General features: G+C 33.8%; 1 protein-coding gene across 1 annotated transcript in view; it reads left to right on the plus strand.

Moving 5' to 3' along the window:
* Nucleotides 1-15308, plus strand: part of slc4a7 (solute carrier family 4 member 7) — a 52211-nt gene extending 36903 nt beyond the window's left edge. Inside the window, 15 exon segments of the mRNA XM_051130811.1 lie at nucleotides 1124-1227; nucleotides 2037-2211; nucleotides 2371-2504; nucleotides 4296-4541; nucleotides 4723-4828; nucleotides 5223-5384; nucleotides 5456-5569; nucleotides 7485-7646; nucleotides 7721-7972; nucleotides 8583-8651; nucleotides 8781-8954; nucleotides 10251-10382; nucleotides 10540-10634; nucleotides 12156-12263; nucleotides 13489-15308. Of these exon segments, the coding sequence (XP_050986768.1) occupies nucleotides 1124-1227; nucleotides 2037-2211; nucleotides 2371-2504; nucleotides 4296-4541; nucleotides 4723-4828; nucleotides 5223-5384; nucleotides 5456-5569; nucleotides 7485-7646; nucleotides 7721-7972; nucleotides 8583-8651; nucleotides 8781-8954; nucleotides 10251-10382; nucleotides 10540-10634; nucleotides 12156-12263; nucleotides 13489-13570 (2115 nt within the window). The 3' untranslated portion in view covers nucleotides 13571-15308.
* Nucleotides 15309-17003: the final 1695 nt, after the last annotated feature.

Here is a 17003-nt window from a genome sequence, read left to right on the forward strand (position 1 = left end):
ATGTCGGGAGTAAATAACGACCACTATGTTCATTATTACATCCAGCAACACAACACCTCAAACGCTCAATCTGAGATATTCTTGTCTAACTTACATCCCTGCTCCGGCATCAAAACAATGGAGGTCTGACTGTTACAGCTGATCTGAGTTAAGACGCTCATGTCAATCAACTATCGTGGGAGCGGCCGCTGTCAGTGTAACGCCGACTGAGAATGGCTCAGAAAAAGGGGATATTATTTTTACAGATTAAAAATTAAAATCCACTGCATGGATTTTTATCATTATAGGGTAGATGTGTACATACACTGCCAACACACATTAATGTTCAAACAACATGTAAAAGTGAACTTTGCATCCGACGACCCCTTTAAACTGAATAGAAATTAAGGTTTTTGAGGAAAACATTTCATATAATGGACTTCAATGGGACCCAACGGGTTTATGGTCCAAATTGCAGTTTCAAAGGGCTCTACATGATCCCAGTCAAGGAACAAGGGTCTTATCTAGCAAAAAAAAAAAAAAAAAAAAAAAAAAAAAAAAAATTTGACCACAAATGCATCTTTCACTAGCTCTGTGATGTGCGTCTACGACTTCACACATTATGTAATCACATTGGAAAGATCACACTCTGTTAGTTCTTCATCTGTGTACTCCGGTTTAATCATCCAACATTGTTTTTTTTCCCTTTTTTTTTTGTAAAGGGCATTTGTCTTTCTTTGCATGTTCACTTTGTGAACACTGCGTCCGTACTTTCGTCTACGTCACACTTGACCTTTTCAAGCTAGTGCAAGATGAGCATTTGTGGTTAAAAAGTATGTTTATTTTTTATAGATTTATTTTTTTACGAAAATCACTGAGAGTTTCACTAGATAAGACCATTATTCTTCAACTGGGATTGTGTAGAGCCCTTTAAAACTGCATTGAAATGCAGTTTTAAACCCTTCAACCCGCTGATCCCCATTGAAGTACACTATATGTAGAAAAATCCTGAATTTGAACATCTTGGTTGACACGGGGGTGAGTAAATAATCAGGAAATTTGAATTGCGGAGTGAACTAATCCTTTAATGGCCGGTTGTTGTTGTCTTTTTTTTTTTTTTTTTTTTTTTTTAATGTGTCTGCAGGAGAAGAGGAAGATGCCTTCCATGCCTAATGGCTCTGCTCCACTATCAGAGTCTATCAAAGAAGAGGAACACCACACTGGACCTGAACTCAAAAGGACAGGACGGTCAGAGCTAGTCTAATCTGTACCATTTATATGCTGCATACTATTTTGCATACATCAACCATATTAGTGTTCAAAGTAGGTTCTGATATATGATTGGATCCATATGAGGTGCAAAGCGTATATTAGATCAAAGAGATTCTATGATATATCATGCCCTAAATATGGCTAATGGGATTATGTATGTGGCGTACTTAGACGTGTTGTTCTCTTACATTAAGCCATTAAGGTGTCTGGACTTTAAAGCCATGTGTAAATGTGTGTCAAAGCTGAACCCTGCTGAAAACAGTGTTAGGGAGAGAGAAAACGGGGTGATGACGGATTTACCTAAGTCTCTTTTGATGAAGGAGGACCTTATTAAACACGCATTACATGGAGGGGGGTAAAAATGTTTTTATGGTGCAAATTTTGTAAGCCTTTCATGTCAGAGGTATTGAATAAAGGAGGTATATTTAACACTGGCGCCCATCCTTTGATGTGCAGCTTAAAATGGCCAGCTGGAGACAGTTGTGTAAGAGAGCCGTCCATTAAGACGTATTTTAAGAGCCCCATAGTGCTTTGAAAATACAGGACACCCTAAGCAGCCATTAGGACTGCATTTCCAACTGCATTTACTAATTTTGTTGCCTTTAATGTAGGGACTTTACATAACTTCACTGTTATACCCAACAGTCCTTTATAATAATAATATGTATTATTATTATTATTAGTTTGTTAACATCTGCAAATTATTTTTTAACTCCAAAGTTGATTGCTTTTGTGATTATGTCCTTGTAGAATTTTTATTCTTTTATTTTCTTTCTTTATAACAGGATATTTGGCGGTCTGGTGCTAGACATTAAGCGGAAAGCTCCGTTTTACTGGAGCGACGTGCGGGACGCTCTCAGCCTGCAGTGCTTGGCCTCCATCCTTTTTCTTTATTGTGCCTGCATGTCCCCTGTCATCACCTTTGGAGGCCTTCTGGGGGAAGCCACCAAAAACAACATAGTGAGTCAGACTTTGATTCAGAATCAAGAGTGTTTATTGAGAATAATCCTTCCCTATGCCTTAAAAGATATAATTTCTACTTCCACAGCATGTGTTTATTCTTTGTTTGAAACTTTCCCACATTGTTGATAACATCTCTTTTATCTGTGTTTGTTTTAGAGTGCCATTGAGTCTCTGTTTGGAGCTTCGCTGACCGGTGTGGCCTTCTCTCTGTTTTCTGGTCAGCCTCTCACTATCCTGGGCAGCACTGGGCCAGTTCTAGTTTTCGAGAAGATTCTTTTTAAGTTCTGCAGGTGAGGGAGACTCGCTTTCAATAGAGTGTCACAATATTTCTCCACAAGAGAAAATAATAGCTGAATTTATAAAAATGACCCTGTTCAAAAGTTTACGTACACTTAACTCTTAATACTGTGGTGTTACCTGAACGATCCACAGCTGGTTTTTGTTTTGTTCATGAGCCCACTGTTTGTCCTGAACAGTTAAACTGCCTGCTGTTCTTCAGAAAAATCCTTCAGGTCCCACAAATTCTTTGGTTTGTCAGCGTTTTTCTGTATATGAACTCTTTCCAACAATGTGTGGTTTTGAGATCCATCTTTTCACACTGAGGACAACTGAAAGACTCATATGCAACTATTACAGAAGGTTCAAATGCTCACTGATGCTTCAAAAGAAAACACAATGCATGAAGAGCCAGGGGTGAAAACTTTGAATTTGAAGCTTAGGGTAAATTGAACTTATTTTGTCTTCTGGGAAACATGTAGGTATCTTCTGTTGCTTCTGAAGGGCAGTACTAAATGAAAGAAAAAAAATATATTTAGACAAAACAAAACATTTACACATCTTCATTCTGTTCAAAAGTTTTCACCTCTGGCTCTCAATGCATTATTTTTCCTTCTGAAGCATCAATGAGCATTTGAACCTTCTGTAATAGTTGCATACGAGTCCTTCAGTTGTCCTCAGGATGAAAAGATGGATGTCAAAATCATACAGTCATTGCTGGAAAGGATTCAAAAACAATAATGCTGAAAAACCAAAGAATTTGGGACCTGAAGGATTTTTTTGAAGAACAGCAGGCAGTTTAACCGTTGAGGACAAACAAGGGACTCACTAACAACTATCATTTAACAACAACAACAACAAAAAAAAACACACACAGCTGTGGATCATTCAGGTAACAACATAGCATTAAGAATCAAGTGTATGTAAACTTTTGAACAGGGTTGTTTTTATAAATTCAGCTATTGTTTTCTCTTGTGGACTATATGTAAACATCTTTTATGTGAAATATCTTATTCAGGTCAGTACTAAATAAACAAATAACCCATTTTGTATGATCCCTCTTATTTTGATAAAATAATGAACATTTTGCAGATTCTACAAGGATTGTGTAAGCTTTGACTAACTGTATTTGTGTTGCAGTATTACATTCTGTAAAATGATTCATTAAAATGAACAGTATGAACTGATTTACTGAACTAAATCAAACCTATAGTACCAACTTAATGGCCAAATAATAAACTGAAAATCATTGCAATTAACTGAATCCTTCATTTTATTTTGGTTGCAAACTTATACATCAATGAATGTTGAGTACTTTGTTTTAGTGAAATATCAGAACTCTTTTACTGCTGTTTGTCCAGTCAAATTATTGGCCTTTAACTGTTGTTTAAAAAAGTTGAAGTACAAAAACTTGAAGTATAACATGTCACATGGTTGACATTTAAGAAGTTAAATACAATTCTGATTGCTTCCTCTTATGAAGGGTTGATTTCTAAGCTACCATAGTGCCATCTACTGGTACAGTAAAAACGTTGGTGCAGCACTCTGGAGAACACAACACACATTTTAAGCTCAGCATAGCCTCATTTTAATCCTATTTTGTGCAGTTATCCAAAACCATCAGTGTCTGTTGGTTTTTGTTTTTGCATTGCATTATTGCTTTGGTTTCAAATGTCCTTTTATCCCTTCTCTATACAAAAACATTGCTGATAGTATGAATCCCACAGAAGATTTTCATATTTCTTTATTAAGCAGTTTCGTTTATCCAGGTAGTGTTATAAAAATGTCTGTTTGTCTCTCTTCAGTGACTACGGTCTGTCCTACCTCCCTCTGCGCACTAGCATTGGCCTGTGGACGGCCTTCTTGTGTATTGTGTTGGTTGCCACAGATGCCAGCTCTCTAGTGTGCTATATAACAAGATTCACAGAGGAAGCCTTCGCTGCTCTTATCTGCATCATTTTCATCTATGAGGCCTTGGAGAAGCTCTTCCAGCTTGGGGAGATGTTCCCTTTCAACATGCACGACAGTTTAGACAACCTTACGTTTTACACGTAAGGCAATGCTTACCTTTATGTTTGTTGTTTACTGTATGTTTATTATAATTTACCTTTATGTTTGTTGTTTACTGTATGTTTATTATAATTATTTATATATATATATATATATATATATATATATATATATATATATATATATATATATATAATTTTATTTATTTATTTTTTTTCTTAGATGTCAGTGTTCACCTCCATCCAATATCACAGACAAGATGGTACAGGCATGGAATCAGTCTGGTTTTAACCCTGAGACCATGAACTGGAATGACCTTGATGTGCCAGTAAGCATTTCTTTCATTAGACTACAGTTGAAGTGATTTTAATAGTGATGCTAAAGTTAACATTATGAGGAGAAATATGGTTAAAGAGGACATTGCATGCAACAATTTACTTTTACATGGTGTTTGCATATAGCAGTGGCTTATTATCATTTAAAGAGAAATGCAGCGAAACGGGTCGCTGTGAACAGAGCTGTTCAAAGGCAAAGTATGTTGCAGACATTTCACAAAGAGCCTAAAGAATCATGCCAACTTGTGGAAAATGGGCATCCAATATAATATATAAAATATATATTTTTAGAATAATTTTTAGTTGCACTTGTTATGCATATCAAATAAATCAAACATCTTTAATTATTAATTAATAAAAGGTGCTATTTTTTCTCTCTTTTTAAAGAATTGCAAGAAACTCCATGGCGAGTTTGTGGGTCCTGCTTGCGGACATCATGGCCCGTACATCCCTGACGTCTTGTTCTGGTCTGTCATTCTGTTCTTCACCACTTTCTTCCTGTCATCCTTCCTCAAGCAGTTCAAGACCAAGCGCTATTTTCCCACTAAGGTCAGTAGAAATGCGCTGATCATGTGCTGATAGGGTGTTATTTACTCTAACGTTTAATTTCTGTCCTTCAGGTCCGCTCTTCAATCAGTGACTTTGCAGTTTTCCTAACCATCATGATTATGGTCTTGGTTGATTATTTGGTGGGCGTCCCCTCTCCTAAACTACACGTTCCAGATACCTTTGAGGTACTAGAAATGTCATTTTCTATTATTTGTTTTTGTTCATCTTGTTAGTTGTTAAACTAGATTCAACAAAACATGTTTGGCTGGTTTAAGGGTCTTTGGACTTTTGACCTTTGTTTCCACTCTTCTGAATTTGGGCAGTGGTTATTTTACAAAGGAAAGTTGGAATCAGTCTTTCTCAGAACACTTTATATCTTCAAAAACAGTTGAAATGAGTGGATCATCATGTGAATGGAGGCAAAACTTTGTTGAAAATAGTCCATAATAAACTGAAAATACACTTAGCAAGGTTTAGTTGACACTAAACCACTCCAGCTGTTTCTGTTTTCTGTTGTCCTGCTGAGCTTTGACTATTTATTTAACCTCTCCAACTGTTTTTCTATAAAGCCTAAGAACCAGGAGTTGCCTTTAAACAACCAATACTTAAAAGTTTAATAATGTTCAAATGTATGAAATTTTAAGAAATTAATACTTTTATTCATTTAGGACATATGTGACCTTGGACCACAAAACCAGTCATAAGGGTCAATTTTTTGAAACTGAACATTTTTTGAGATTGAGATAATCTGAAAGCTGAATAAATAACCTTTCCATTAATGTATAAAAAAAATCTAAATTTTGAGAAAATCGCCTGTGAAGTTGTCCAAATTAAGTTCTTCCTATGCATATTACTAATCAAAAACTTATCAAAAAGTTTTGATATGTTTGTGGTAGGAAATTTACAAAATATCTTCATGGAACATGATCTTTACTTAATATCCTAATGATTTTTGGCATAAAAGAATAAAATTATAATTTTGACCCATATAGGGCCCTATGAAATCTATTTTATTTTTTCTGTTTTATTTTTTCTCAACTCCTTTTTTAATGGTTAAATAAAATTTTATTAATCAAGGAGCATGTCTAATTAATTAAAATCATGAAACTTTTACAGTTTCACATCAATTTAATAAAGGTTTAACAAAAATGGCATGTTTAGGGCAGAAATGTTGTGTGGTTATACCCTAAAAAATAATGCTTGTTTTATTTTAGTAGTAGTAGTAATGTGTATGTTTTATTTATCAGTTTTTGTTGTATTTTTGGACAAATAAATGCAACCTTGGTAAACGTCTTTTAAAAAACAATTTAAAAATTGTGCCAACCAGCATTGTACATTATGTGCTTTTTGGATGGTGTTTATTTTGTCTTTGGCTTTCATTCCCAATACAGGGGGAACAGGGATGCACCGATGATTAAATATTTTATTAAAATTCTATACTATTTTGTCTAAAGAAATTGAAATTAAAAATTAAAACTAAGATCAGTCATAAATGCTACAAGTAAATTTAGACATCACAACATTATAATGTACAGTATGAAATATAGACATTCATTTTGAGATTTGTAAAAGATTACGTTTGGGTGTTATTAAATTGTGTAGCTTTTTTGAGAATTAGATAATAAAGGTGATCTAAATGTAAAAATGAGAGAAATAAGCATGTACAATATCAACAATACAATATCAATAACGATAAATTAACGGGATAGTTCACCCAAAAATGAAATTCTGTCATTTATTACTCGCCCTCATGTCGTTCCAAAACCGTAAGATCTTTGTTCATCTTTGTAACACAAATTAAGATATTTTTGATAAAATCCAAGAGCTTTGTGACCCAAACAGCAATGCAACTGACACGCTCAAGGCCTAGAAAGGTAGAAAGGACATTGTTAAAACAGTCCATGTGACATCAGTGGTTCAATCGTAATGTTATAAAGCTACAAGGATACTTTTTGTGTGCAAAGAAAACAAAAATAACTTTATTCAACAGCTTCTCTTCCGTGTCAGTTTTTGACGTGTGTTCATGAGAGTACCAATTGCGCATTTTGTTTATTATAAAGAAAGAACATTAATGTAAAGTGTTTTTCTCCTGTCCAATAGCCCACCTCTAAAAACCGGGGTTGGCTGATCTCCCCTCTGGGCGATAACCCCACATGGACGTTGTTTGCAGCAGCCATCCCTGCCCTCCTGTGCACCATCCTGATCTTCATGGATCAGCAGATCACTGCTGTCATCATCAACCGTAAGGAACACAAGCTGAAGGTCAGTTCGACACCTGATCCAGTATGTCAAATCAGTGCAGCTGTTATGGTGCTCACAATTCTGTTCTTCTGCAGAAAGGCTGCGGGTATCATCTTGACCTTCTGGTGGTGGCCGTGATGCTGGGCGTATGTTCTGTGATGGGCCTGCCCTGGTTTGTCGCTGCCACTGTCCTCTCCATCTCTCACGTCAACAGCTTGAAGGTGGAGTCGGAGTGCTCGGCCCCGGGAGAGCAGCCTAAGTTTTTGGGTATTCGTGAGCAGAGGGTTACTGGGCTCATGATCTTTGTGCTTATGGGGTTGTCTGTCTTCATGACATCTATTCTAAAGGTATGGCTCAGTTTATAGTGCAAAGTGGCTTTTTAGTGTCATTCTAAAAAATGTTCATGTTCAGGTTGTTACATGTGTCTAAGATGAACACTAATTGGACTGAAGCAACTTAATTGCTTCATTAAGTTTACTTAATTACCCATGCATGTTCTTTTTTCTCTCTGAAAAATCATGTTAAAAAGTACCAAATTTTAAGTCGTTGGATATGCCGTTATGGAGATCACATTCATTGCGTTTTGGGCATGTAAATATTTATAAATATAAAAAAATTGCATATTTTTTTTTATATGCTGGAGTATGAGCTCCATATTCTACTGTATCATGCTCTATGAGCTATAAAAGACTGATGCATCAAAAATGATACCTAAGACTTTTTTTTTTGTCTAAAGGTTTAGTGAACTCTTCCATTGCAAAAAGACAAAAAACAAAAACAAAACAAAACAAAAAAAAAAATAATATATATATATATATAATATATATATATATATATATATATATATATATATATATATATATATATATATATATATATATATATACTATTATATCCATATGTCTGGCTTTATAGGGTTAACTGCATTTTAAAACTGTAATTTTTCTTTTTTTGTAGTTTATCCCAATGCCCGTGTTGTATGGAGTGTTCCTCTATATGGGTGTCTCCTCACTCAAAGGCATACAGGTTGGCACACTTTCATATTCACAATATTTTACATTACTGGATTGATTTACATCTTATTTATGCATGCAGCTCAGACTAAGGCTATAATGGATGTGTGGTCATGTTGTTTATGTATTCATTGCACTGCAGTTCTTTGACCGTATTAAGCTGTTTGGGATGCCGGCAAAGCACCAGCCTGACCTGATCTACCTGAGATACGTGCCGCTGTGGAAGGTTCACATATTCACACTTGTTCAGCTGACCTGCCTGGTGCTGTTGTGGGTCATCAAAGCGTCTGCTGCCGCGGTGGTCTTCCCTATGATGGTACGTTTGAAATTCACTGTAAAATTGCACAGGTCCTGTTTAAATAATCTGAATTGCATAGAATTCTAAATTCTAAATGTATCTCCAGTGAGATTAACTTAATGTTAAAAACAATGACTGATGTTTAGAACACTTCAAAAGTCAAAATACTGTCAATTCTTGCATTTTTACAAACCAATCCTTAAAGAATGTTAATTGGTGTAAGAAGTTAAGAAAATGTTTTATAGATCTATTTTGGGTGAAGAAATTTGGATTTCAAGTGTAATCTAGTAAAATCCTACATACACTACCGGTCAAAAGTTTTTGAAAACTTTCAAAAGATTTTTTTTTTTTTTTTTTTTTTTTTTTTTTTTAAAGAAGATTCTTCTGCTCACCAAGCCTGCATTTATTTGCTCCAAAATACAGCAAAAGCAGTAATATTGTGAAATATTTTTACTATTTTAAATAACTGCTCTTCAATTGAATATATTATCAAATGTAATTTATTTCTGTGATCAAAGCTAAATTTTTATCATCATTACTCAAGTCTTCAGTGTCACATGATCCTTCAGAAATCATTCTAATATGCTGATTTGCTGTTTAAGAAACATTTTTTTTATTATTATTATTATTATTATTATTATTATCAATATTTAAAATAGCTGAGTACGTTTTTTCAGGATTCTTTGATGAATAGAAAATTAATACTTTTATTTAGCAAGGATTCTTTAAATTGATTTCTATTTAAGATAAGTGCTGTTCTTCTGAACTTTCTATTTATGAAAGAAACCTGAAAAATTTCTACTCCGCAGCAAATCAAAATATTAGAATGATTTCTGAAAGATCATGTGACTGGAGTAATGATGCTAAAAATTCACAGGAATAAATTACATTTTAAAATATGTTCAGATAGAAAACAGTTATTTTAACTAGTAAAAATGCTTCAAAATTTTACAGTTTTTGCTGTACTTTGGATCAAATAAATGCAGGCTTGATGAGCAGAAGAGACTTCTTTAAAAAACATTAAAAATCTTACTGTTCAAAAACTTTTGACTGGTAGTGTATAATGGTATATTGTTGACTAAATATCTTTTTCACACTGCATGAAAAATACCAATAGTGGCTTAGTCAAAGTGATGTACAGTTTATGTTTTTTTTTTTTTTTTTTTTTTTTTTTGCTGTCTGATCTCAATATTGCATATTTGTGTAGCTTTGCTACTTAAAATGTATTATGCAGTTAATTTTCATTCAGATTGTACTGCTCATCATCCATTGTTGCATGCATTTTTACTCAGGTCTTTTGTTTGCCTTCTGTAGGTTCTTGCTCTGGTATTCGTGAGGAAGCTTCTGGATTTCTGCTTTATGAAGAGGGAGCTTAGCTGGTTGGATGACCTAATGCCAGAAAGCAAGAAGAAAAAGGAAGACGACAAAAAGAAAAAGGCGAAAGAGGTACTTGTTCAGGATGTGAACTGAAAGTGGGTCACAAACTAAGAAATCAAAGTGTCAGGTTGTGGAAAAACACAGTCTTTGCATTGCCTTCAGCATTGTCGCACCACACAAGTGTGAGTAATTGTTTTTAACTCTTTGTCACTGTCTGTCTACCCAGGAAGCGCAGCGCATGATGGAGTCTGAAGGAGGAATAGCAATCCCCTATGATAATGGTGACCACCTGGAAATCCCTGTGAAGACTCTTAAAGTCAGGTTGGTGAAAGTTTATAGCTCATATGGTTAGATTTCACAGCATTTCCTGTGTACTGCAGCTTAGGCATTTCTTTGTGTGGGTTTCTTTTAAGCCTCATTCAAGGGCTCATTCAGTAAGCTTTGACCTGCTTGTTTTGAGACAGATCTGACAGCGTACTCTCCGACACCTCATACGAGGAAGACACGAGCGGAGTGGTTGGTCTTTTGTCTACTTGCAGGCCTGCTTAAGTTCTGGTTACCGCATACTCCCTCTTTTACAGCTATTAATCATCACTTACGTTTAAATAACGCAGAGTATTTTGCACATCACAATGTGTGAGTGCATGGTTACGAGTCTGAATCTTCCTCTGACAACTTTGCATTGGTTAACAGCCGAAGGAAGCGGCACCTTATAATTTCCCAATGCAGAACAGCTTCAGATGATGATTGATGCTCATGTTTTACCTTGTATGTCTGGTAATTGACATTTAATGTGTAAACCAGTGCTCAGTGATATTTAAACAAATTAACCAGGGCCATCTCATTGACAGACAGCTGTTTCATTGACCTGTACACTTGTTAGGCTTCACTAACAGGTTTCAAGAGCATTTTACTCCATGTTGGAGTGCTAACTCTCATTAACGTTAGATTTAATTTTACAATATTACAGCTGTGACTCATTTAGTATTTAATTTGATTTATTTTTTGCCTCATGGCCTATTAATGCACATTATTAATGGCTCTCTGGACTTCTTGGTTCCTATTGGTCAGTTGTGCAATTATGTAGTCAGATATTTTCTATAATTACTTAACAGGATTACAGGGTTCGTACAAGGTGCTTAAAGTGCTTCAATTTGACTTTTTGAAATTTAAGGCCTGGAAAACCCTTGAAAATAGCAATATTCCTTAATAGGGTCTTGAATAGTAAATCATTTGATGCAGAACAGGATTTCAGAGCGGTTTCGCAAATCTTTTTATGATTTTTTTTTTTCTTAAACAGTAGAAAACATCAAACCATAAGTAAGATCTCTGATTGAAGTCCTTGAAAATTAAAAAGTAGCGCTTGAAAAGTCCTTGAAAGTTCTGGAATTTTATTGTGCAAACGGATATTTATATATATATATGTGTGTGTGTATGTATATATATCTGTAGAATATTAAGAAGTTAAGAAGGTTGGTCCATTCTGTCTCAGATCTGCTTAGTATATATTTCATAGTTGCTTTATTTTATCTAGAGGGATCTTATAGAAGAAAAACAATTCCATAATGTTGATGTTTAGCTTTCTATCTGCTGGTGGAGGTGCTTTTGATTACTAACATGACATATTGCTCATGACCATCATCACAACAGCATTAAATGCTCACTTCTGAAATAACATCCAGGGTCTGCGCTGGGAAGGTTTGTCTTTGGTTCATCTGATGTGATTTCCATGCTTTATTAATCAAATGGCCATCAAGCACTGTGCTGGTGAACAGAACGGAAAATGAGTGTGGTGAAATGTGGGCGACCAGCTGTAAGTGCTCTGATGTGTCTTTTCTGCAGCACTGACCCCTCTGTGGTTAACATATCTGATGAGATGGCCAAAACTGCTGTGTGGAAAGCTGTTGCCATGAACTCTGACAGTGCCAAACTATTGAAACCTAGTGCCAGGTAGCTTTGTTCCTCTAACCTAATCCCTGTTTTTTATAACTCCTTTCGCATCACACTTCCTCTCACTGCTTCAGCGCACAGCCTGTTTTCCTGCATACATGCAAAACTGTACAGAAGAACTGCATACTTTAACCAGTAAAGGCCTGTTTGTCCAAGTTTTCAGTTTAAGGCATATTGTTAAATTTGATTCAGTGCATATATACATATATATTAATATAAGTGAAATTAATATTTATTTATTTATGTATGTATGTATTTGGCATAAAAATGTTTAAAAAAACATTTTAACTCATTTGGAAAAAAATGTTAATTGTAAAAAAAAAAAAAAGAAAAAGATAAATAAATTATTAATTACATACACAATTAAAACTAAATAAATAAATATAAATATACATAATTGTTGAATGTATTTTATTTAAGTATATTTTTGTATTATATAAATAATAAAAAATTTAAAATATATTTTTTTAAAAACAATTTGTATAGTAAAAATGTAAAATAATAATTAAATATAATATTTTATATATATATATATATATATATATATATATATATGTATATATATATATATAGAATAATTATGCTAAAATTCTAAATTATATACATAAGTAAAACAATTACATAAATTAAAATACACAATTATTACACATAATAAAAATACACTATATATATATATATATATATATATATATATATATATATATATATATATGTATGTATGTATGTATGTATGTATGTATAATAACAATTTATATATGTATGTATAATAACAATTTATATATATATATATATATATATATATATATATATATATATAAAATGTTAGTTTCCTGTATGTCAAAAATATAAAAAAAAAATATATATATATATATGTGTATATGTATATGTATTTTATTGTTTATATTATATGTGTGTGTATAAAAGTTGTATAATAATATAATGTTATAATACTTTATTTATTTTATGCAAGTAGATTTTTATATTAAAAAATAAATTTGATGAAAGTTATTAGCTTGCTTGTTTTTCGTTTATTTTCATGTGACCAGGCCTTTATCCATTGTTTAAAACCTATGCCCAAGTGTGTGTGCTGGATTTGCTTTTGCACATTTCCTGATGTATGACATCATGTTTGCGCTTCATTGAATCTGATATTGTGTGTAGGCGACATTTCGAAAAATGTAGCTTTTGCGTTAATTTTACCTCATCTTTTCTCTTTGTTTTACAGTGAAGAGAAGACAGCAAGTATTAAGATCAATGTGGAAGACGAGCAGGGGGATAAATGTGTGGATACAGAGACGTCATTATGAGAGACGGACTTACTGAGAGCTCACTGTGGACACTTGCAGGACCCTTAAGAGTCCTCTTGTCTGGATGGGTGTTGCTCTGTTCTGTGTGCCCTTCCAACCTGCCTAAGTCAAGCCAAAGGTAGAGATGCCCGATAGCGGGCAGAGAAATGACTTCCAGGTATATTTATCAAATAATTAAGTTTATATTTTTAATCACACCAACAAACCCTGTTTTTTATTTTTTTTTAATTTTGTACAATTATGTTTTTAATACAGTTAAAACACAATGATTTCAGACGTTTAGGGTATGTTATGAAGAACTCAGACCTTTAGGTTTCATATTATTTTCATTATTTTTCTCAAGTCTTTTAGGATTAGTTTTACACGCCAGAATTCTGTTTTTCACGGTACCACAGTTTTCACATCATGTTTTTTTCAGTATATTAAATGCTGTTTATTGCAGAGTGTGCCGTTTTAGAATAAATAAATGCATATATGAGAAAATGTCTCGTTGAGACCAAAAGTGGTGACATTAGGTTGGACGAACTACTGGAAAAAGAGCATGCAAAGCAAACACTTCAAATTGTCATTTGAAAGACATATTAAACCTAAATACACAGTAAATTATTGCACATTAATTGTCTCACTGACAGATTACTTGATGATTTATGTATAAATACTATATTAAAACAGAACAGTGCAGAATGAGAACAAACTGAGATTAATTTTCGCAGTCACACTGAAAATAGTAGCTAAAGTAAAAAAAAAATGTCAAATTTGAGTAATGTAAATTGTTCCAGATTGTGTTAAACGGTTCCCCCCCACATTCATTCATGTGTTTACATTGTTTCTCTTTGTTAGTGTTATGAAATAGATTTTTGTATTGTTAGTACGTATGATTTTTACAATGTGTTAATCAACTAATTTATTAACAGTCATTTAATGGTCAAATAAGCGATGCGGAGGCATGATGGGGCAGAAAGATTGCTGCAGTGTTGTTGACCTGTCATTTCTTTCCTTTTCTGTTTCTGGTGTTAATGTGCACTTTAGGTAGGCTTGCCATCATGGCTGTAGGCCTGACAACAACTTATTTAATCTAGAGCAGTCTCAGGAAACTCCTTTTTTGCACTCTTTCCCCACACTACTTTTTTTTTTAATGTTTAAAAAAAAATCACATGTCCTCCTTTTTGCTTTTCATTTTATGAGAAATGTCTTTTAATTTTACACTGGACAAAAAAGTTGCCTTTTTATCCCATTTTGTTCATGCTGAAAATTTTAAAGTCTACAGATGTTGACTTTTTTGCAAGCAATTGTCAATTATTTTATTGGTTATAAAATTTCTTTTGAACTGGTTTATACTGTTTGCAAGCATATTGCCACCATGCAATAAAAAAAGATGCTTGTGGAAGCTTCTGTAGGTTTGCCAAGTATAGTTCATTTGAATTAGTAATTTGCATGCTTACTGCCTTCATGCTCACACAGCGCTTCAAAGACCCCACCGTAAAAATGAAATACCTCTGACTACTATACTGTATGTGAAGACACTCTTTGATTTGTAAATCAGTATGTTCATTCAGTTCACTTTCACTCTTGCAGCGAGTTGCTTGTTTATGATGTGATCAATAAATGCTGGAGTCTGTGGGTGGAAGCAGGATTGAGTATCTTGAAGATGGTTTTCAGTCATATGCGGTTAGTAGCCTCACAATAAGACTCTGAACAAGTATTGCTGCCGTGGTGTTCTGAGCTTCTGTCTGCACAATGTACATGTACTATTACAGACTTCTGCCCAGTTCTGACAGATGTTTCCTTTGTGAACTGGCCAAATCAAGATTTAGGAAAATGTAGGACAATGTTTTGAATTTGTACAATATAAACACAGAGGGGAGAGAGCTGTCTTTTGTAATGTTGAAGTTGTTTATTAAAGGAATAAAAGAAATGTGTCTAATGTCTTTAATCTAGCGTTTGTGTTGGGTTTTTGTTGTACAGGATTTTTGGAATAATCTACTGTACGTGCTGCATTTACACTATGTAACCTTTTAAATAAATACAGATGAGGTCAGAAGTTTACGTATACTGTGCAGAATCTGCAAAATGTTAATTGTTTTACCAAAATAAGAGTGATCATACAAAATGCATGTTATTTTTTTTATTTAGTACTTTTGAACAGATTTTTTTTTCTTATTTTGCCTAAATATAATATTTCTTTCATTTAGTACTGCCCTTCAGAAGCTATAGAAGATATTTGCATGTTTCCCAGACAACGAAAGTTAAATTTACCCTGATCTTCAAATTAAAAAAAGATTTCAAAATCATACTCATTGTTGAAAAGGGATCAAATACACAAACGTGCTGATAAAACAAAGAATGTGGGTTTTTCTGAAGAACAGCAGGCAGTTTAACTGTTCAGGACAAAGGGACTCATCAACAACAACAACAAAACAGCTGTGGATCATTCAAGTGTATGTAAACTTTTGAAAGGGGTGAGTTTTATAAATTCAGCTATTATTTTCTCTTGTGGACAATATGTAAATATCGTTTATCTATTCAGGTAAGTATTAAATAAAAAATAACGCATTTTGTATGAGCCCTGTTATTTTGGTAAAATAATTAATATTTTGCAGATTCTGCAAGGTGTATGTACACTTGACTTAAACTGTAAATAAATGCAAGTATATTTTGCGTGAAACTATAAGCATTCAGCACGTCAAACCTGCACACAGAGATTGTCAAAGATTGTCACAACGAACTAGAATTTTTTTTTACCATTGATCATTAAAATCAAAACAAATTTTGGTTTACAAAAAAACAAACAAAAAAAAAATCCTCTGCTAAGATGTCTTGTATCCGTGCATCCGCACCAGACCTTTAAAACTACAATCATACACAAAGAGCGGAAGCGCAATCAAAACGCTGATTTCCGGTTGTGGCTAGAAGGGATACAGCTCCGACCGGAAACTAACAATGAAATGAATTGTTCTACCTATTGGATTGTGCTTTTTTTAACGTCTACACCTACCCCAACCCTAAAAGTAGCCCTTACTACGTCCAAAAGTCCTAGTATAACAAAAAGGAGCGACTTTTTGATTAAACCACAATTCTGCCACTGTAAAAAGAAGTGTCTTTCAGATGAGGCATTAAACTGACCTCCTGACCTTCTGTGGTTATTAATGCCCTACCTTAATTATGAATTTCAATTCATTTATTGAGGTGATAGCACATTCTGATCAGGATGCGCTACCCCTCTATTAGAGTAAGTACAAAAAAATATATATATATATATATATAGCAAATGACTGATATATATATATATATATAGCAAATGACTGATCATTTTTCTAGATAAGACCCTTCTTCCTTAGCTGGGATCGTGTAGAGCCCTTCAAAGTTGCACTGAAACTGCGATTTGGACCTTGGTTCCCATTTAAGTCCACTATATGGAGAAAAATCCTGGAAT

This window comes from Labeo rohita, chromosome 16 (assembly GCF_022985175.1).
Source record: "Labeo rohita strain BAU-BD-2019 chromosome 16, IGBB_LRoh.1.0, whole genome shotgun sequence".
Classification (NCBI taxonomy): Eukaryota; Metazoa; Chordata; class Actinopteri; order Cypriniformes; family Cyprinidae; genus Labeo; species Labeo rohita.